General features: G+C 36.2%; 1 protein-coding gene across 6 annotated transcripts in view; it reads right to left on the bottom strand.

Annotated features, from left to right (window-relative positions):
• The window catches only part of FTO (FTO alpha-ketoglutarate dependent dioxygenase), a 243306-nt gene that overhangs the window by 155820 nt on the left and 63945 nt on the right, over positions 1-23541 (bottom strand). For 4 of the 6 annotated variants that reach the window (XM_062609124.1, XM_062609128.1, XM_062609126.1 and 1 more), the window contains 3 exons: positions 18613-18692; positions 16733-16876; positions 9591-9710 (listed from right to left, as the gene is read on the bottom strand). In XM_062609124.1, coding sequence (XP_062465108.1) covers positions 9591-9710; positions 16733-16876; positions 18613-18692 — 344 coding nt within the window. Of the gene's footprint in view, positions 1-852; positions 928-9590; positions 9711-16732; positions 16877-18612; positions 18693-23541 lie in introns of those variants that run through there. The other 2 variants (XM_062609129.1, XM_062609127.1) reach the window with 2 other exon arrangements.

Raw genomic sequence — 23541 nt, 5'->3', positions numbered from 1 at the left:
TAATACACTCTCCATCATCAAAAGCTGTTGCATACCCAAAGGATGAAAAATATTTTAATCAGCTTTCAGCTTGTCTAGTAGAAGTCAGTTTATTCCTTTGGGATTATACATCTATGTGCTCAATTTTTGTCTTCACTTTCTCTCTCACATGCGCTCTCTCTTACTTTTGAAACTAACAGCAAAGAGCCTAAATCTGCTGTTTTGTTGGGAAAAGCCAGCTAATGCTGTGATTCAATTACAGTATTTTACATTTAACGAAAAGCACAGACGATGTAAAGAAGAAAGTTGAGCAAACAGGCCTGTATACTGGTTTTTAACAGGATTTCTCAGAGAAACCAGTGGAATTTTTTTGTTTTGTTCAAGATTTTTGTAAATTTTACATTTTTCAAGATCAATTCCTCTGTTTTCTCACGAGCTTTTCACCTCCCCAGTGGATTCATAAGATCTGATACTGTAAAACCACAATTCCTTTAGCATAATGACCACAAATGGAACTGACCCACAAAGGTATATGTTTATAAACACGTGTATCTAGCATGCCCCACATGAAAGCCAACAAAAGATCAGTATATACATCAGAATAATGATCTGAAAAGCCGTGACTGTAGAACTGACTGTAGAACTGTAATAGCACGGTAACCTCTGTCTACTGTTGTTCCTCTGAGAGACAAAGTCAGTCACAATAAGGTTGCATTAATGAAAATACCACATACAGAAGAAGACTTATAAAAGTGAGAAATATTAATAATCCTAATTATGTATATTTTAAATCCTTTTTAAAGCATCACAACATTCCAGGCCTTGTACAAGACAGGAATCATGTTGAGCATCTACATAAATGCAATATAGAATTAATTTCACATTACTTCATCCCTGCTTCCTTGGGGACAGATGTATTACCATTGTACATGTGTTCGTTCCTCTTCCCTGTAAGAGAAGACAGAAATATAAAGCTCAGCTGCTGAAAGATTTTCAGATACTCTATCACCTCAATGCTTTCTGGGAAAAACAACCTCTGTGTACTGTGGTACTACAGGGCATCAGCATAAATTTGTTTGTACAGGACAATCTTTAAATAATTTCTGTCCAAAGCTTAAATCAGCAACAAAACCCTTCTTTAGTTCCGAGAAAAGGAGTGAATTCTGTGGTCCTACTATGGCAAATGATTTCAGCATGAAATTTCCTATTTCATAAAATGAAAGCTTGACATTGGACAGAATGTGAGAGCAATCAGTGAAAGATGACAGTGAGCAAACATACTCTGCCATGTGTCTGAATTACAAGAAAAGTCTTATAATTCACTTATCCAAGCTGAGTCCCGCCACAACATTGACAAAACGATTGACCTTCTCGCTAGCTGGTAAAGCTTTAATCCATTAGTATGTAGCACACAACTTGAAGATTGAGCTAAAATATAATTATTAGCAGTGTTTATATGCATACACATATACACACACATAAAAATAAAATACTCACTTCAGTTTATTATACAGTTATATTGATCTCTAGGCAGCTAGACAACATGAACTGACACACAGTTACTGTGTCATTTATAACAGTTATTGTGTCTTATAACACCCAGCTATTAACAGTACACTTTGCAGAATAGTGCATATTAAGCATGAAATCAGATTCACCTCGAGCGTAGCTCCATGGATGCCATTCATATTCACAGGCAAGTACCTGGCCTATTCTCACCATTACCTTAATCATTCTATTATATTTCAGAAATTCAGAATGAGTCCTATGAAAAGAGATGTATTAGTCTGGTTGTAATAAATGATCATGCTATTTCACAGAAATAATTGAGAAGATTTGCTGCACTTCAACTGCATACTAGAGCCTCTGCTGTGAGAACTGTATGGAGTTCAGAACCCTTAGCAGTCCAAGGAGAACTGCCAAAACCTGATGATAACTAGCAACAGTCAACTAAAGCCAGTAATTATCTTCTTACTGCAAAATAGTAAACATTATATTACATCTACAGCTTCAGGATTATTAAGCAGAAACACGTGTACTAAAAAATGAGAAGTGTAAAAAAGATATACTCCATAGCTCCTGAGATCTAGAACTGAGAATTGCCAGGTGACAGTAAGGGTCAGCCAAAACACAGTAAGGTATTTCAGTTGTAATTAAATAGATGGAACTTACCCATCTGAAATAAATAAATAAAATCTTAGATGTGGAGCAAATTCTACTATTTCCAGTCATGGTAGGGGGGAGGCAGAAATTTGTTGGGTTCCTTCAACTGCAGCATGTTCTGTCCCTGAAACATAGCCGATAAGTGACTCCCTTCAGTTACAGTAAGAATAAGAGCCTCATTTTATTGATAAGAAAGTTAAAATTAGAAATAGTCTGCAGTCTAAAACCAAAGACCTCAACAATTTGATCTCCACACTGATTTTGAAAACCACGCTTAAGGTACTTGCATAAGTTAAACAGAGGGTCAGCAAAAGAAGTAGCACCTAATCCATCAGACCATAACGCTTTCCTTGGCGCGTACTGAAGCCAAGTTTTATTTCTTTATATATAAAATGAAAGCTGCAATTTTGATCAAAGATGAAGTAACTGTTAAAAAAATTACATTGCAAAGACACTATTCAACTATACGTTTTTAGGAATTAGAAGGACTGATGATCAGATAGGAAAGAAAAGGTATCTACACAGCAATGGCAGATCTTCAGAAGACATCTCCTTTGCTTACAAAAGCTATTTGCAAAGTGAAACAGCTGTATTCTATGTATAGTGGTTACATAGCTACTAAGATACAACAGCAACAAAATCACATTTAGCAATACTAGTAGTATAAAAAAAATAATTACAGCAATGTAAATGGTGACATTTTAGTCATACTGCCATTTTCTTTCACTTTCATTCAAAATCACAACTTCCCCTAGTGTATAGCAAACAGTAAAAATTATTCCTGTTAAACCACTGTAATTCACAGTTTCAACACCACACTTTTTGCGTCTATGTAGCATGCCCATATGTACAAATCCTTAAGTTCTATATCTGATCAATTCTATGACTGCATAAGAATCAGAAGTCAGTTAAACTATAGTTAATCAAGTTTTACATAACATACAGATACACAAATTTCAAAACCAGAAGAATTTCTTCTCAAAGAATGCTATTCTCAGCATTCAAATATGGCCTTTTATTCAGTTTTTCTACTAGGAAATGGATTTCTAAGAACATAAAAGGCTTTGCAAATAATTATTAGACTAGTAAACAATAGCACAATACTACTCTTTCACTATTTCCACAGCAAATAATAAGCCTTGATAAACACATTGTTAATAAAAATGTTTTTTGTTACCCCAGTATATGTCCATCCAAGCTTTGGGGGAAAATGGTGGAAACAGCAGACAATTTTATACAATCTACAGCAGGCCCATCATACTGATTCTGTCTTCACCAAAATCAATCACATAGTTCCCATTAACAATAAAAGGACAGCAACACCAGGTTCTAGAACATCCTTCCAGTATGGATACTATTTCACAGGGATGCAAGCAGGAGCTACAATCTGAGCTTTTCCCTCCAAGCTCCACACTATGTGACTAGCAGTAATACCAGATGTAGTCCAGTGCTCTCTAAACTCTTTTCCTACATTGTTCCTGCTGCCAAGAACTGCAAAGTTGCTTCCCATGCTTATTCCCCTATTGCCTTTTCTCCAAATACAACTTAATGATTCAGACGTTAACAGAAGGAATTAGATAAAACCCCGTAATATACCTGTGTATGCATGTACATACACATACAATCACAGTATAGACCAGCTCTAGTAGTCTACCCACAGTCAGAAAACTTACATGTGATGGAGAATCCCATTTAAGCCACGGCGCTCATCTCAGTCACAGAGATCTGTTTACACAACTCAAATACAGTATGCATACACATGAATTTGATATCTGCTGATTGTGTGTTACACGTATTTGTTTTAAATACTAACACATAACTCATACCATTTTACATGCAAGTGCATGTGCATACTACATGCACACACTCATACACAGCCGGTAGTATAAAAATACAGTGAAGACAACAGAAAGAAGCCCTGTTAGAAATAAGTACAAGACAACAGAATTCTAGCCATCCAAAACCGAGGCTCACCAAGGTGCACAAGAACAACTACTGAGCTTCAACTCAGGTGTAAATCCACACAGAAGGGAACACAGATGGGGGACAGTGCACCCATTGCCTCTGCACCATCTGGTACAGCACACACACAAGCCACATGGCACCACAGCTGCATAAGCCACCCATGGTCCTCCCGTCTGTGCTGTCAGGAGCACACCTCCCTCTCCCATAGGACATATATTGCCCTAAACTTCTCCTGGCTTATGCCAGTTCACATTATAACCTGAGTGTTTTCAGCACAGTTCTCACAGTACACTGCGTGAGATGGAAGACTGCCCGTTTAACAATTCCAGTCTGTAACAGAAATGTTATAGCAGCTCATATCAACACAGCTTAGATCTCAACCAGCTCACATAAGGGTTAAAAATAGAAAGCGCTATCCACTGGTTTGCTCTGATGTTCCTGTAGATATTGTCACTGGATGTATCCTCAGTAGAATTCTATTCAACACCTCTGTCTTTAAGTACAAAGCTGTAGGCTGTAGCAGCTTTAGGAAACATAAGTATCCTTTTTTCTGCTGCACAGTATCTGTGTGTGAAATTCTCTAAAGGGGTTTAAGTATTTACCCTGAACACTATCAGACAGTTTCTAAAATTTTCCTTATCCTGTTGCAAAAACACTTCAAAGAGAATCATAAACACAGTCCTTTGTGCTTTCAGCACACACGTTGTTTTGGAAGCTTAAGTCTGAATTCCCACAGAATTGTAAATATTTTTGTCTGAAAGATGTGCAATATAACATTACCTTTAAAAAAAAAAAAACAAACAAAATAAAATTGGTAGCAGTTCTACTGCACATGATGCTGAATCCTTTCTCCCATTTCTGACAGCTAAAAATATTGGGGTCAAGCAAATTGGTACTAAAAAAAAAAGTCTTCAGGATGAGATTTTATTGCTGTTGTTGTTTAAGATAAAAGGTACATTTCCAGAAACATCTGACTCCCAGTGTACATAAAATATAACCTGCCCAAAACACATTTATTGAAAGGGTCTGGCCAAAGCAACAATAAATAATAGATAAGAATAATAGATAAGAAGAACCCCAAAAGACAAGAAATATGGCTAAAATTTGCGTCTTTGAGCTGCCATGTTGTGGCTAAATTTCACAGCTCATTAGGCAAATACGATCGTCCGTCACCACATGGCCCTCCAAGTAAGGAGTGTGACACTGCAATACCTAAGCACAACAGGAAAACTAAAAGAGAAATTAAAATAGTACCTCTGAATTTCTTGAATTTTGCCTGACAAGGTCAAATCAATTAAAATGTCAGTTTAGTTGCTCTGCATTTTCTGAAAAAGGCAACAACCAACCACCCTGTTTGTGATCCATTATCTGTTTTTTTTTTTTTAAATGTAATTGGTTTCCTGTTTAAAGTGCCAAAATCTACAAAAGCTAGGAGGATTCCCCTTAAAAGCATACTTTGTCTTATAGCTTCTCATGGTTATTCTAGAATTTAAATGCTCTGATTTAAATACATATTTAAACCCTTGTTTTAATTTGATGGGAAAAATAAAAAAATAATTAAAAAAATAGTTATGGCCCTGGGCTGAGATTTTGTAGCTCAAGTTTCAGCCTAGACTCAATCCTAACTGTCAGGTTGGTAAGCCTCTGACAATAGTCGCTTACAGCTGAAACTATGCCATACTTCACATGTAGCAACAGTAGCAAATAATGAAGTAGACTTCAAAAACAAAAGAAAACAATTTTACAAGAAAATAGTCTTGCTCTTTGATTTCAGTTTAGTTGTATAAACTGATAAAAGCACACTGTTGAGAATAACAGGAAAAACATGACTAGTAAAAATAGTTTAAAAGAAGTTTTACAAATCAAGTCGAAAGTTGTACAGAAAGATATCCATTTGCAGAAATGCCACTTTGCTCTCTACAACTACAGAATGTGCAACTTCTGCTTTTACACTGTAGTTATAAATTAAAAGGTGTGTTGCATTTCATTATCATTAGCGGTATTTTGGGATGCCAAAAAGTGAAACAAATTGTGTAACAATGACTTGTGTTTCAGTTGCATCATTAAAAATTAGCTCTTTAAGATCTATGTTTCATTCTTTTAAGTAGGCTCTTTATTGTAGGCAAATGGTTAAGCTTTTAAATATAACTCCAAATCAGTCATATTTTTCTCTACATTTTAGTTATATGTTTTTTTCATCTTGCCAAATTCCTGCATAAATAGGTGGGATTAAATGGAGCCAAGCCTACCTAACATAATTATATATGTTGTGATTTTATACTGCAATGAAACTGATACATTTTAATAATCCCTGTCTTGGCTCTTACCCACTAAAGTCAATAAAGGTTATTAAGGCCAACCACCATATAAATACATTGCTACATTGCTAAATGGACTGTCAAAGCAGGAAATACAATTCACGCCACATAGCACTATTAGGGTCTTCATTTATTTTATTCTGTTGTTCTTTTTTTAAAGGAACAGTAGATATGTTAAAATAGTCTTTAAAGGTTTGATACTGAAGTATAATCAAGTGTGCTTACTTTTCATTTTGCAAGCAAAAAAAGCATTTAATTGATCTAGCTTTTACTTACTTGTATGTGAATCAACCTAAAACAAAACAAACACAAAAAGACTGTAGGACTTCTACAGTTCTCACTGATTTACCATGGTGTTAAAAGATTTTCATAGCTAAAATAAATGTCAGATTGCAAGGTTTGCATGATATCAGATCCTGAGAGACAAATTGTCTCTCCACTGAATCTCAGAACAGCTACAGCAAGACTTCCTCACATCACATGAGATTTCGGCTTTTCAGACTTCTCTTTACCCAGAAAGCCAAGCTTGTACAGTCTTTTTTCAAATGGTAACTCTCCCTTTGAATTCAGCAAGCATTTATCCTGATGTTGCAGACGATAACGTGTTAATCTTGGATGACTTTTAAAAAAAAAAAACCTCAAACATTTGAATAGCCTTCATATTTTCAAGGCAGGGGAGAAAAGACAAGAAGATTGGTTAAACTGCTTTGGATTTAATAGTTCATAAACTCATGAGGTAATATTGTGGGAAATGTGATGTTTTATCAGAATGTCATTCAAATGAAAGGTTTAACATTTACATCACAAGAGCAAGCTCTAAGTAAAACTATCCTCAGGGAAAGAAATGCCAGGAATAAACATTATGATAAAACTGTGTGCTTGCTATAATGTACAAGAATATTAAAAAAAGCCCAAAGGTTTGAAGACACTGGGTTAAACTTCGTGCAGTATCATTTTCTGCTATGACATTACAATTAGCATAACCAGAAACAATTTTGGAAACACTCTAGACATATATATAAAATATATATAGTCAAGACTTGTTCAGTTCACACACAAAAGAAAGACAAATACATTGCTTAAGTATTTTCATCTAAGAAATAATTCCTCTTAAGGAAAAAGATTCTTCTGAAAAAAAAATAAAACAGCAATTCTAAGACATTTTTATTTCTAGCATTTAGACTTTTTTTTTTTCTTGTTAAAGAATCTTTCAGCTAAAATTACGAATTTGGAGAAAAAAACCACACATTGACTGTAGACTACTGGGTACCTTCAGAAATACCTTTTTGATTTAACTTAATGCTGTGGAAGCTAGGCATGCACCAAAACACTGCACTTTTTATGTTAAATTGCTGTTGAATTTGTTAACCCACAATTGATTTCCTGTGTTATGGAATCTTAGAGATTACAGCTAACTTGAAGCAACAGGGATAATTCTTGATGTTAATGCTACATTTCTACATATTTTTAAGTCAGCGCCTGTTGCATTAAAACTGCGGCTCAACATTGCCCCCTACTGTCATTTTATGAAACACTCAAGGACAAAACGCAGGTTTAATCCCCAAAACCCCAGCCTACCTCCGAGTCCCAAATATAGTAAGCATCAAATTTACTTAGAGACTCAAATAAACAGACATTCTTAATTAACATTCTCTTCTGTCTCCTTCAATAGCTGAAATTAATTGTGATTAATATGTTATAAGTCATAAAACATTAAAGCAATTTTAAAATTAGAAGCAGCTTCTGTCTTGGCCAAACCTTCAGTTTGCTGATAAATATCATCCTGAGGCCTGTTGAAAGGAGATACACTGACGCCACCATGTTTCTAATTAGAGACACATGGTAATGTCACACCAATTGCAGAAAACCTAACCCTTGAGAATTCCTGAGTTTGCTGTTTTGTCATGTTCTCAAGACACAATGGATATAAAGTAACAATCAAACATTCTTGTCTCTACCTCATCTAAGCCTGTGTTACAAAAGAGTAACTTGTCATTTGAAAGAAAAACAAACCAAAAGACTTTTTTTTAGCTTACAAAGGTCATTCAAGAATCTGAGCACATAAGAACAAAAATGACGTGGAAAAAACAAACAAAACAAAGCACATAAACAAGTTATTAATAATTTCTCCCTTTTGTAAGGAAAGTTTCATGTTCACTGATTCCTTGTGGCAAGCGATTTCACAAATGACAGTTGCACTTTTCCACACATATGTCCAAAACCAGCTGTTGCTGGAGAAGCTTACAGTACTCCGGAGCAGCTTAGCATGTCAGTCACATTTCCCTCAGAACTCAAGAACACATTCTTGTACCATATCTCCAGAGATTCAAAACCACCTCTACTACAAATCATATTCAGCATCCTCAGCTACATTATGAGCTTTTCCAAGGCAACTAATTGTAAATTGAGGTTTATGCTGCGATCAGGAGGAATGACTTGGAAGGAGCTTCTAATGCAGACCTATAAACACAAGCAAGGCACACCTGTCAATAACAGCTCCGTGTACAAGTCGGAGGCAGGCACGCTGACAATTGTTATCAAACACTTCACCAGCAAAGTCTTCCAATTGAGACTCTACTTGGGACAGCAACAACAAGGAAGCCAACAGCACTGGTCACTGAGTCTGTTTTCAAGGAAAGTAGGGATGTAGCTTCAGTACACAGAAACCAGAATCACCACAATTATTTGGGAAACTATGATCTCCTGTTGTTGGTTCTAGCTGCGGTGTAAGTGTGCAGGTGGGCTACATACAGATAGTTGTACCGCCAGACTATCATTTTGAGTCTCAGCTTTCCTCAGATGCATTCACCACTGTTGTCATTGGCAGAGTTGCCAATCTTGTCTGTTGTATGACAAAGTTGACAATGCACCATTTGATGTACCAATTCATGTGATTTTAATATGTGACTGTCATGGTATGAGGCTGTCAAACTTCAGAAATAAGGTCAGGAAATAAATCTTGGGAGTTTCTGATCTTGATTTGCTCACATTTCTTCTGACTACTGCAGGAGAAAAGAGGAGAAAGTGGAAGGCTGACATTGATTCTACTTTTCATATGTTCTGAATAAAGTTTAAAACCTGTTACTGCAGTACAATTAAAAACATAATTGTGAGTGCTTTCAGAACTAAGCTCCAGATGCTTTACAAGACAAAACTAGTACTTACCATAATCTCCATTTTTCTCCAAAATTCTTCTAACTTAGCAATAGGCTTAAGCCACCAATCAGTGCACTTCAAATACCGCTTGCCTTGAAACCAAAACTGCCTAAGCCACTCAAATTCAACCTGCAAGATAAAAACATATGGTAGCATAAACATCTATGTTCAATGGATCTGTGACCTGAGCTACTCCCTTCAAACCTAGAGTGGTCCAAAACTCAACTCTCTTCCTTACATGTGGTATATGTACAATGAAGATTAGATGCTCAGGTTTAAACAGAATTCAGGCAAATATGTAACAACCCTGGCTTACTTTGATTACCACTGTGGGTTTCAAAATATTTCAGTCATATAAAAGACTGAAAAAGCTTACAATATTAAAATTGCTAGAACATAGTCTAGCCAATCTGTGTGGAATGAGAGCATTGCATTATAATGAATCATAGTTTACTGAACAATCTGGTTACCAGATCAGCTATCAATAACTTCTGGGTTGACTGGGTGTCCACCTGAGACATGAAAGCGCCTTGAGGAGGCAGACCTGTGGGAAAATGGGGTGGCCAAAATGGCTCATGATGCTTCTGCCCAATCCCCCATTCAGCTAAACCCTCTGACACAGAACATTGCGTACCTACCAGGAGTGGAAAAGCAGATCCCAGCTTTTTGGGGCAGTCAAAGTAACAGGTTTTTCTAGGATGAAGCTTTGTGGAAACCATGCTTTACAAAGAAAACAAATCCCCTACTGAAGCAATAAAAATTCCATCAGGAGCAAGCTAATAGTTTTATTTAGAATAATGCAGCAAATGATCTAATATATCACTAGTTCATGTTTTTGAAAAATTGTATATGGATGGCCATCAACTTTAAGAGAAATATTAGCTTACTAAAACATAATACAAACATGTAACTCATCAAATATTCTTTAAGAAAATAATGCCATTTATGCTCATTTCCACTAAGCCTTTTTTCCTTTAATAGCAATCCATAGTTCTGGTCTTTAGAATTCTGTATTTATCTTTGTTGTAGTAGTTACATTCCACACCGAGTTCAAAGCTGCTTTAATCATTATTTGTACCACAAAGAAGTTTTTGTTTACCCCTGCTCAGCTCCAACCATGCAAATAAACACAACCTGCCACAGAGAAAAAATAAAGAAAAATGCCCAAAGCTGTCACCTGATGCTTTCTTTCCTGCATGGGTGGACAGAAAGGCTACAGAAATCTGAAAGTGTTCATGTATGTTAATGTCATATAAGTGTCAACGTATGTTAAAGATTACAGTAAAGATATTTAAATTTGCAGTGTATAAAAAACATTAAAGCAATTTTTTTGGTAAAAATATAATGAAATTATTAGTTGGTAGCCATAGATCTTAAAGTATTTTTCAAAAACCTGACTGCTAGCCTAGTGACCTTTGAACACAGAAGTTTGATGACAACTTCCTAAAAAAAGCTGAGGGAAAGTTTGCTTCCTCTACAGTATTAACAAGGTATAAATGATTACGTTATGGTTTGTTAAAGAAAATCACACAGATCTGGGAAGGCTGTGCCTATCAACAGTCATTCAGAGCTTTAAGCACTTAATACTTTTTTTTCTCTCTTTCCCCTCCCTCCTGCTTCTTTTCGGTTTTGCTGGCCTCTACCTCTTGATGTCTGGCAAACAGATTCCATGACATGAATCACGTGAAGCCAGTAATCAATAAATTAAAATTTAAAATCAATGTTACAATACAGCACATTGTGACATGAATATTTCAGTCAATCTGATTTTTGACTAGTCATGTTGATCTGTTACATTAATCAATGTAATTTCAGTCTAATTCAAGCCTGGCATCTTGGCCAAACTTTAAATGTATCTTGATCCTACACAGAATACACAACCTGACACACAACAGCTGCTCTTTAAGTTTAAGAGGTAAAGTTTAGCAACAGGCTAGTTAGTTTTCTGCAGGATTCTGGTCTCATTGGAAGTCCATGTACTACATTGCAACATGCGGCCATTTAACGATGTGGACTACCATTTCAAACACAGGTCCACATTTGTCTCACTATGCTCACACTGAGCTCTAAACTGAGTTAATAAAGTGGGGGTAGGGGAGAAAACCAATGTTTCACCCACCAACTTAGCAATCAAGCTGCTTGGCAAGTGACTGCCCTGAACTACCACCTCTGAGCAGGTAACTGTTGATTCTGGGGGAAAAAGAAAAATCATCTTGATGAGGCAATGGTGACATGTTTTCACTCTATTCTTTTTTAGATATATGCAAGCATAAATTCTTAGATTTGCTAAAATCTCAAGAAATTAGTTCTTAGTTATGCTAAGTTTGTGTGGTATTTTTAATTAACACATGAACACTTCTTACCACACTTATATTACTGTTAAGTACATGTTTTGACAAAAACATATGCTATAAACTTTCCAAGTTCTCTTGAAAAGCTGTATGTCCTCTTGCTTTAATTGAACTCTGTTCAGTAATATCTTTTCCCGTAGCAGGAAGGCACGCCTGTTGGCTTGCCTCTTTGAATGAACCCTCCTGCCAGCTGTACCAGTAAAAAATCCCACAACAGTAAATACTAGAGAGAGACAAAAAGCTCAAATCTAGCCTTAGTGGAACGGAAGTTACAGAAAATTCATCTGCTGTGATAAAACAAAAGAAGTTAACAGCTCTTGCCAAAGATTTTGTCAAAAAGTTTTTATTTGGAGACTGCCATGCATCAGAGCAAACTTTACTTATCCTTAGAAAGATTTTACATGACTGAAGAGGACAGAACTTAATATAGAACTTTATATGTATAAACACATAAAAACATATATGCTGAGTGTTTGAAGGATAATGTTCATCTCCTAATTCATTTTCACTTATGACTTATATCTGTGCAAGTAAGTTCAGAATCGGGCCTCATATATCTAACCTCAACATATTTTAAAGTTGTCCTTTAAACAATGATTAATGGCCAGTTTTAGGTTATAGTCAATACTGGGTGGTAAAAGGCCAACAGTAGCATTTGACATTTTGTGAGGCAGTGCTCCTCAGTCAATTATTTAAAAGTATTGGTTATTAAATGCCACACATGTAGGTGATCTATATTTTCTCTTGCTGTACTAGCCAGCCAACCACACTGTCAGCTCACAAAGAAGTACTAAAACATACTAACCTTCCTTTGCAATGACCCCAATGCCTAACAACATATACTTTAAACTTGGCTAGCCCAGGCTTCTCTACATCCCTGTGCATCCCTTTGAGAAGTGCCAGTACTTCTCAAACAACAGTGCAACTGATTCAGTCTTAAAAGTTTAATCATGGTAAATCAGGGCTGATCATCACAGCTGAGCAAAATCCCTGATGAGGACAAACCCCTACCTTTTCAAACTTGACTATTTACTTTGAAACCTGCTACATTATCAAGACAATCCCCAGATGCTAAAAAAATCCCTTCCTCTAGTTTTTTACCTCATAGTGAACATCCGATTATTAGTTTGGCATTGGCAAATAAAGAAGCCTTGAAACTACTTCATACAATACGAACTGTCACCAGCTTTTGCATTACTCTGAGCAAGGAAAACAATTTTTCTTTGAAATATGAAGAACAGGCTGGCAATGATCTTTTCTGCAGATTTCTTTTTACATGTATGAGCATTTACATCATCTGTCCAACAGTGTTTTATTACTTTAAAAAGCATTTATTTGCCAATGGGTTTCTCCAGGTCCTCTGTAGCTCTGTTTGGGACATACCCAGCCACCATATGTATTTTAGAAAGTAAAGTGTGATTCAGTAGGAGTAAGAGATTCACATTCAGTGAACTCTGTGAGATTATTTATTTCAGGATAAATTATTACTGGCCAAACGTCAATCTGATTGCTTAAAGAGGTAACTTCAGTCTCTAACACTATTAATTGCTAGGCTATAATACTTCACAGCCGTCCAGGCAACTACTTCTGTTCACCCAGCTACACTGTTACTGGATACCCTGCCCTTGAAGTATTTGTTCAGACTTCAAGCCCACAAGCTACTCAGACAAGCAGCACATGAACACCCTTAATTAGGGTTATCTTTACTTACAACTACAAAGTACATACTGGTAGTGAAGTGACTCACACTTCTAACAAACAGCACATACCTCGCGATTACTCAGATATTCCTTTGAAGGCTGTTTTAGTGAGGGAGACCATGACAACAAAGCTAAGTCTCAAAAAAAATTAAACTTCTACCTGGCTGCCCGCTAGAGATGCTAAAAACCTCCTCAGGTTAGCATCTTTTTCAACAGGAATACCTCTGTCAAGTGTCCAAGACAGGGCTCTGATAAATGAACTCTGGGAAATCTAACATCAGTAAAAACATCTCCCACATACTCACCCGTACCTCTTTTAGAGGTTTCTCTGCCCACCACAAAAATGGAAAAATCTAAGTCTTCACCTGCGCTTCAGATCTTTGTTTCAAACCCACTTTATCAGCAGTGCAAGTCAATTTTCCTGCCCAGGAACACAAAGGTGAAGGCACAGAATCATACCTCACACTTTCAGACTTGCTCTTAAGCTTTTTCCTTCTAGCAGACACAGATAATTCATCTAGTCCTTATTTGACAGAATACTTAATTTCAGCACAGACTGTGAATCTGAGCTAAACTACTATATTTTGGCTTAGTCACACATAGCCTGAAAGTACTGTGATAGTTTTGTATCCAGTTAATGATCTCCAATGACTTATTCAGAAGTGTCAGCAAGTGCAGTAGAAAACCCAAACCCACAGCATTTCAGGAAGATGAAGAATCTAGAACAACAGCTGCATCTAGTTATCTGAGTTAAACCCTATGATGAACTTCGTTATAATACCTGAAAATAAAATACAACTGTATCACCCCTTCTAGAGATGGGAATACTACCTAACTTCAAGCTCATGATCTGTGGTCCAAAGGAATAGAGAAAAGTCCACAAGGAGGTTTAGAACTAGCCCAGAAAGCCATGTATCAGACATAAACACACAGGCAAAATTGTGCGGCAGTTCTTCATTAATTCTGTGTTTGGGTTTTTTGTGCAATTTTGTCTTTTGCATTTAAAAATACTAACAAACTCAGGGAAAAAAAAACCCACACAAAACAACAAAAAACACAAACGACCAAGTCCTGCCCATGCTGATCAAATAGACTCATTTTCATTAATAAACAGTTTGATTCTATAAAGAAAGAAAACACGCTCTTGTTCTTTACCTGCCTGAGAAAATTTGAACCCTGAAAATACAAAATTATACAGTGAATAAAAGAAAGTAGGAAGCTTTTATATACAAAAAAAAAGTTGCATTAGCCTCACAGATCTGTATGTTTTCATTTCAGTGATGTTCAAAAGAGAAATGTGCATTTACCACAGTGATAAGCCACTAGTAATTTTGTCTACTTGTGCAGGAAATTCATGAAATGTAAGCAGCACTTTGACATATGGAATTTATCCTTCAAGTGAAGAGGTGACCCTGGGATAAAAAAAATTAAAAAGAGGTGAGCGGGCACTCTTTTTTCAAATGAAATATAGATCCAATGTGTCCACTAAGTCTAAGAGCGCAATATGTACAAGTTAAACAATGATTTCTGTTACAGTCTATCCCATATGCGTAACAGGAAACATCCCTGTATGTCACATAGCAAAATTACTCAGGTGACTGCAAACACCAGGGGCTAGTCTCTCACCTGATGTAAAAGGCACATGTCTTTGATGTTAAAGGACCGGTGCAAATTTACACCAGCTGTGCATGTGGCCCTAGCTGTGCAAACCACATACGCGTGTAGTTTTATGGACTGAGCCTGATTAATGTTTTGTAAAACCCTGCATGCATCAAACTTCTTCAAATTGCTCTAGGAGCTGTTTTGCTAAAAGTCAAGGGTGCAGAACTTTTGCCATCACTATGCTTCATTTTACTAACTGTAAACACAATACAGATAAAAATGTGCTCTCTGAAGTTTTAGTAGCAACATACAGTGGCATATTTCCCAGCAGATAGCAATTTTACACAAATTAAACACAGTTTACACAACTTCTAATTTGAGTGAAAATTACCTAGGTACTACACTGCTTTCAAAGTGATCATACTTTGCAGAAAGAGAGCCCAGCTCCTTCAAAATGTCTGAATACATGAGCGATGTAAAAACCACTGGTATTTAAGCAAAAAGTGGTTCAGAAGTTTGTGTTAACTCCTTGTTATAGCTGTTTTCAAAGAGAGATGAGTGCTTTACAGTTAGGAAGAGCTGAAAGCTGTGAAGAACAGTCTTCCAGAGCAGATAAATAGTCTGACATGTTAAACTCCTAACACATCACCTTGATTACATTTTCTGTAGCTTTAAAAGAAAAAATGAAGAAGTACTAAATTTACCATCTTCAGAAGCACTACCCTTGTAAGAAGACAGAGTCCACTGTGTTACATTCCTGACTATCCACTACGAGAGAATAAGCCAAAATACATTTCTTGCAATACCATCTACGTTTATACCATAGGAAAAATAACCCGTTTCCACAGTTTCCCAAAGTATCGTCCAGTGTTTTTAGCTGATTTGTCAAAATAATGTGCTTGTTAAAAGACTCCTGATATGTACTTCTAGCCAGAAAGCACTGTCAGCTTCAGTGGAATCCTGTGAAAATTCATGTTACACTTGCCTATGCTGTAGCACAGAACAACCCGTTTAGATACATTCCCCACAGTTGTTTCCACTGTATTTTCTTCAGAATAAACTTTAAAGCACATACTCACAACTGTGTCACACCTGGCATTCTCTAAAAATCTGGTTCAACACCTGAGGAATAACTGAAAAATTTTACCCTCTCTTTCCCTCTGAGTTTTTTCAGCTTTCCTTTTCTGTTAGAGAAGCATTAGAGTAGTTTGGTTCACCCACTGCACCACCAGATTTGGTGTAGCACTACTGAAACCACTCTTGTACTCTACCAGCAGAGGGATCTTATAAAGGAAAAATGAAAACTTCATGGGGATGAAAGAATCAGTCCAAGTTAACCCCAATTACTGTACCTAAGCCAAGCCCCCACCCCCGCATTTCAAACTTGCACAGAGCAATGCCCTGTGAGCAGCTGAACACACTTAACTGCAATTAACTCCACCAGCACAATGCACCTCTCAGAACCTGGCTGAAGTATTTTCAGTGCAGATCATCTCACCTCATTATGTATTTCTTCTGCTTGCTTTATAACAGCAGTTTCCAGTGATTTCAAAGATAAAGCCATTGAATCCAGGTCAGTCTGCAAATTCTGGAGTGCCAGTTCACATTGTCCAAATATGTATTCCAATGTTCCTCTTGAACACTATAAAGATACATTAAAATACACACAAATAGCTACTTCAGATTACTGAACTATTTGCTTCTGAAATAAGTGACATATTTCTTTAATTCATGGTCTTTTAAACATAAGGATAAGGCCTCCTGGAGTGCCTGTACAGTTATTAATGTAAATTATGCAAAAGCCTAATCTATCAAACATCTAGCTAGTCATTACAGCATAGACTGAAAGGTGAAAGAAAATAATTCCTTTTCAATTTACTTTATGAGTATAGTATACTAAAACCTCAGTCATACTTCCCATTGTTTCCTAGCCAGCTTTTGACAGTATTTCAGAATAACTTGTATTTGCCAGTTGCACAGGCTTCTAGTAACACTAAAATGGACCTCAATATGCAGCCTGAGAGCTGTTTGCTTACAAGGTATAGAGAATATGAACAAAACAATTCTGCACTTCAGCGCCTTTTGTTTTCATTAAATTTCCTTCAAAATTAAAAGGAAATCCATAAAAATCCTTTTGAAACAAAAGAAAGAAGACATCTTTCAATTACTTTCAATTGTAAAAGTAATTTAACCTGTGCTTTCTGTTAAATTTCCAGGAATAATCTTGAATAAGGACCCTCTGATCTCATATGCTTTGTAAAAATTATTTCCATACTATGCAACTTGAAGTCACAATAGTTTAGAAAGACAAAGCATAATCACTTAATAGAGAAGCTTTTCATACTGTAAAAGTAAGTGTGAACTTTCCTGAAAAAGTAACACAGAGAGAGGAGCAATATGTCAGAGCATAGAATGATTTGTTTTAAAAAAGTACAGTGTAATTTATGTCAATGCCCAATTCAAGCAAGCAGAATCTATATTTGTCTGGGCAAAATCGGCCCTTTTTTTATATTACAACTTGTATGCATGTTTATTTCTATGTTTGGTGCTATTGCTTCATTTCCATTCTTGCACAAATTAGGAAAAATAATGGGGGAAAAAAAAAGAAGTCTATGGATACATATATCTCTCATTTCAACAGCAGTACATTTTACCTTGCTGAAAGAAGCAAGTGGCAATTGTTATTTTTTTAAGTATCTTTTTACAACACTGTCGTTTTAGTTTTCTATATGCTTTTCCAATAGAACATTACATTAACAAAAAACACTAATAACACCATGGAAAAGAAGAGGGAAGAGGAGTCTAGTTTAATAAAAAATTAAACCAAAAAGGTGTTTTCACACTTGTGAATACCATGCTGAAGCCCTGTTTTCTCACAATGACTCTGACATGAGTGACTCTATCACTTTTCAGCTTCTGTAATCAAAAGATGACAGAAAGATCCAATTTAAAGCATACTCATGACTACTCTTATTTGTTTTGACCTCCTGAAGGACATTTTTGCCAGTGGACAATGATGACATGCTTTGAGTATTTCTATCTCATCATGAATATTGCTTTTCAGCTAGGATCAGGATATGATCACATTAAAAAAGTTTTAAAACATTTCAGGTGAAAATACAGTTGTTGCTACAGCTTCCATCAGTAATCCACAAGGTGCGGTGTGCCACTACTCTTAAATCGTATCTTATGTGCCTAACTGTGGTCAAACTACCAGTACAGAAACAAGTATACCTCAATCCAAAAATAAACAAATAGCAGTTGTTCAAGACAATAGTTTGTGACATAAGCACAACTGTGAACCACAGCTCTGGGTAAGACAACATGATGCTACGTATTTATACCAGAGCGTTAGCTTTAAGAATGACTGATACTTACCTCTGCCACTCTGTGAGTTGAGCTGAATCGAGGTGAAAAACCAGCCAGAACACAGTGCTGATGTGTCATATTGAGGTCATCTACAGACAGAGTAGAAAACTGTAAGTGCAGGGGAAATTGTACTTAATAAAATTTATTCTGGCTTTAATAAGAATTAAATGCACTACAGTAAGCATTTAAAGAAAAAAAAAAGATAATTCAGTCAGGTAGAACTAGAGTTCTTAACAGAACTCTAATGGTTAGCCAAGCAAGATAACTTCTCACTGTTTGACACAAAGATTTCTACTCATATTCGTCTTCTCCCAGTATATATAGATCAGAAATAGCACTTTCCCACCTCTTATGGGGAAAGTTCAACTAAACGATTATTTCAAAGTTGGGGATCACTTTAAACAACAGACTACTCAGAAATCAGAGTCTCTTTCCTCAAAAAAATCATTAAACAATATTGATATTTTTGGGGAAAAAATCTAAGAAAGAAAAAAGACAAAGATATATTATTTCATCTTTTTACTCAAAGCTTACCTGAAGTTCTACGCTTAGGTCAGAGTCAGAGCCAAGACACTGGGAATTCACAAAGCAGAATCTGCCCAAAGACCTATCTCCAGGCACTGCATTTGTGACTTTCTGTAACCTGCCAGAGGGCTGTCATGGACTTGAGTTCACAAAGTGGCTTCTTAAACCCTATAGACGGAACCTACTTGGTTGCCATCAGAGTTCTGTTGAAATTACCATAATCAAAGAACGTGTGTATTCTGACAAATTAGCATTTTTTAGAGGGAATATATTCTTCTGGAAGAGTTCAGACTAAACCTAGTAACCACACTCACTGTTACACTGAAACCCAGTCATTAAGTGCTTTCAATTCAAACAGCTTTGGTGTCAAAATTATGCTGCCCTCTCAACCTTAACAAGACACTCAGGAAAATCTATCAAAAATTTCTGCAAGAGCACTCCTGGGTTATAGTTTTGTAAGCTAGTAGAAAGACACTAAAAACCCCCATACAAAACTAGGTGATCATAAGTGACACCCAGCAAAACAACATCACAGAAAAAGTTAGAAGAGAACAGGAACAGAGATCTACAAGATGCTAGTTAACTTAGAGTCTGTATTTTCAACAATATCTATTCTTTCAGGGAACAGGAAGACAAGTGTTACGGAACAGGTTTGAATTCCCATCGATAAAGTTTAGATGAGAGGTTTATTTTCTACTTCCATCATGTTTGCAGGTAAGTGCAGTTGAAAAGCTTGAAAAAAAATGCTCCAAAACAAAAAGAATATAGGTAAAAATTGCTTTCTACATAAACATGAGGTTTAAATTGCACAGAGACAAGTCTTACAAGGGCCACAGAACAGTATTATCTCTGGGCATTGCAATATTTAAATATCATGATCACTTTCAAGAAGAACTGCAACAAAAATTAAAACTGAATACTTCTACCAGCCCACTGAGTGCCCATTCACTGTGGTGTGTTTTATGTAGCAAACACAGCATTGAAAGTATTACATTTCGATTTGCACCGTTACTTCAAACCCTTGGCAAATCTTTCATTGTAGAGCTGCCCCTTGAAATTGCTTCCAACTGTCTCTAACGTATGAATCCTAGAAAGAAGCCTGCAATTTTAAAAGTTTAAAATTCATCTAAAACTGTAATTGTACAAAAATAGTTAAAGCTTCATGGATTGCATGTCTCAAAGGGTATCTGAAAAATACGTTTTAGGTCTTAAAAGATTACAGTAAAGTTTTGCTTTTCTTTTTCTTCTTCTTCAGAAAAACACATTAATTGGAAAGAAAAAGCACTCTTTGTTAAATTGGCCATTGTCCATTTGGCAGTAAAAGCTTTTATTCAGATACAGAATGCTACATCCAGATTACTATTTTGATGTCAGAGCCAACCCAAAACTATAACCTTCTTTGGGCACCCATGTCAAAACTACCATGGCACTCTTGTGGTTTTAGGTAAAATACAATACAGACAGAGTTAACATCAGTTTTACAGGACTAAACACAGATCTGTGAGGCCTGAAAACAGAGCCTCTTCAGTATTATGCATAAAATACATGCATATAAAAGTAGGAGCATATGTATCAGTCCTGCTTTGGAATACTGCATGCAGGCAAGTTATCTGTGTAACAATTCTCCTAGATTTGTGGTGAAAGAACAGCCAAATTGTGCTTTTTCTGCCATGAAATTGTGTGCCACAAAATCAGGACAACTATGGCAGGGCCATCTCATGCCAATATCTATTACAAAAACAAAACCCCACAAAACTTAAGTGAACCGTATAATGCATATGAGAAGTGACTTTTTATTTTAAATCACTGTTAGCATCAACTTCTTGTCTTCCATGTTTACAAGATGCTTACATCAATTAACTAACTGCTAGGTAAGAAAAGTTTTGAGAACTGAACTATAGTTTTCTGCTTGAATGACTGTTCCTGTCCCAGAGTTTTCTTGCAGCCATAGAAAATGCTGTCACTTGCACAGGCTATTTTTCTTACAAATTATTGAAATTTTAAATATTAACTCTAAAATTAAATCAGAAAAGCTACTTATATCTAATACATGCTAAAGTGCAATCCTGACCAAAGAGAGTTTTCTCAATCAAAGCTGAATCACACATATTAAAGCTATTAATATTTACCTGTATTAAGAGGATACCATTGTGCCACCAAACACTGCACAAGTGTGGATGATTTCTTGCACTTCAGGCAGAATTATGCCTAAATCAGTTTCCCCAGACTATAAACAATATTGTAAAGGGCTTGTTTGCATTCAAAGGAACACAACTTGGTTGGTAATAGACACTTGGTGTTCAAATGTTGGAAAAAAAGAACTTAATTTTTCTGTGTCAGATGAAGCACCTAAGAAACAAGGGAGACTATTTCTTACATACATGTATATGGTGAAACCTGTATTTCTTTTAAATGGATTTTTTAATTCTTTTATTTCTCCTATTTCTGCCTGCCACTTCCTAGTGAATTATCTGCCACTTTACAATGAGATCCCATTATAGGGCTACTATAGCTGAGGCAAGATTTATTAAAAGAAATTAATCACATGTATGATTATGTACAGGTGTCCAAAGCCACCTTGGAAAACAGAGTTATCAACTTAAAATGTGTTTAAATACTTTGGAGGTCAGATTCTGACTTTACAGATTAAGCACTAAACAGTCATAAGAATGTTGAGCAGAAGACCTGAGTAGTTGCAAATGCACAATTATTTAACACTGGATTTCCAGCTACAGAAACTTCAGATAACACGCCATACGTAAAACAGAGTTACAAAATGGAGATGGAGTTTTTTATTTAATACCGATTATTCCTCATGTCTGCACGAAAAATTAAAAATGAAAGAAAACATACCACAAAACCCAAACATACAAAACCATCTAAGATACTTGGTGATTTAATACATTTATCCATGCAAGGCCTCTGTAAAGTTGGTAACTGACACAGAAAAACCTATGGGTAAGGAGAGGTTAAGGGACTTGCAAAAGCTTGCACTGAAATTCTGCAAAGGAAGAAAGCTTGGAGCTCCTAAAACTAATGCTACTTTTTTAACACAACCATCCTTCCACTGCCAAATGCAGACTATTACTGTCTATGCAGACTCCCTTTTCTCAGTGAATTTTCTGCTATTTACAGACAGCAGATACCTTTTGGAATTTGGATGCTGTCCCTCAGCTGTACAAACTTCTGCCATCCTGTTCTTTGCTCAAATACTCAGCTCCTAGCACCGAATCCTCTCCAGTGCTTGAAACTATGGCCAGCTCCTCTTTTTCTTCTGATCCTATTCTTTTCAGACACCGTCCCTGCTCTGTCCACCCCTTACTGTACTCTCCCTTCTTGACACCTGAATCACCTGGGCACCACCAGCAGAGACACTGAAAGCCATGCGCTTCCATAGCCTTTGTCAAAAGAACAGATTCATGGGTAGGTGCATGTATATAATTTAACTAACACAGGTATACGTTAACTAATTCTTCTACTTTAACTAATTACCAGAGCAACGGTGAGGAGCCAAAGCATTTGGAGAGAAACAATGACTATATACCCATGTCACTGCAGACTAAGACTTAACAAATACAAAGTAGAAAGAAAGCCAATCCTTACTGAAAGGAGTAGGGACTAAAAACCACAAACTTACTACTGCCACGTGAAGTACTTCCCAGGAAACACAAACCACAACAGAAAATGCTCTCAGAATGAGCAACAAGGGTTAATATCGTATTTCAATCTTCTTTCAAGTGTTCTTACTGAACCTTTTAGAGAGCTGCCTTTTTGTAATGTATTTCATGAAGCAGATGAAAGATACAGTGGGGTTTAGGCAAAGCCTTTGATATTCCAAACACCACAAATACCTACAAACAAAAGTGAAAGGGACTAGCACTGTTTTTCTTAACTACCATAAACAAAGAATTTTCTTTAAAACCACACTACAGTGCAATCTGCAAAACCACCAAAATGCTTTCCCACCATCTCCAGTTCTACTTGTATCCAACTACACACAATAGTTAGGTTTTCTCCTGTTGAAGCAAACTAATTTTACCATAGGTATGTCAACAAAAAAAAAAAAACAGGAAAGTGTGTTTTGTTCCTCAAGAAATCAAGGATCAACTGAATCCTGTCACAACAGAAAACTAGAAGGATGATCTGTCCTAATTAGAAAAAAAAATGGTTTTAGTTTTTAAACAAGGAAAGTGTGCACAAACAAAACACAGAAAGAACTAAAAGGCTGAGCTAAAAAAAAAAAAAAAAATAAAATCTGGGACTTGCCCAACTTCATGATCAAAGTTTGGTAACAACAAATACGTTCCTGGGGTTTGAAGTCTTAGTAATCAAGTAATGCAGCATTTGGATTAAATGTGGACTCAGGAAGGGAAAATAAAAAGGGTTAAAAGACTCCAACACATTCAAGATGCT

Source organism: Pezoporus occidentalis, unplaced genomic scaffold (assembly GCF_034315485.1).
Source record: "Pezoporus occidentalis ecotype Australia unplaced genomic scaffold, CSIRO_AGI_Poc_V1 ctg135, whole genome shotgun sequence".
Lineage (NCBI taxonomy): Eukaryota > Metazoa > Chordata > Aves > Psittaciformes > Psittacidae > Pezoporus > Pezoporus occidentalis.
The sequence above is the reverse complement of the archived record's forward strand: the minus strand, read 5'-3'. Positions and strand labels throughout refer to the sequence as shown.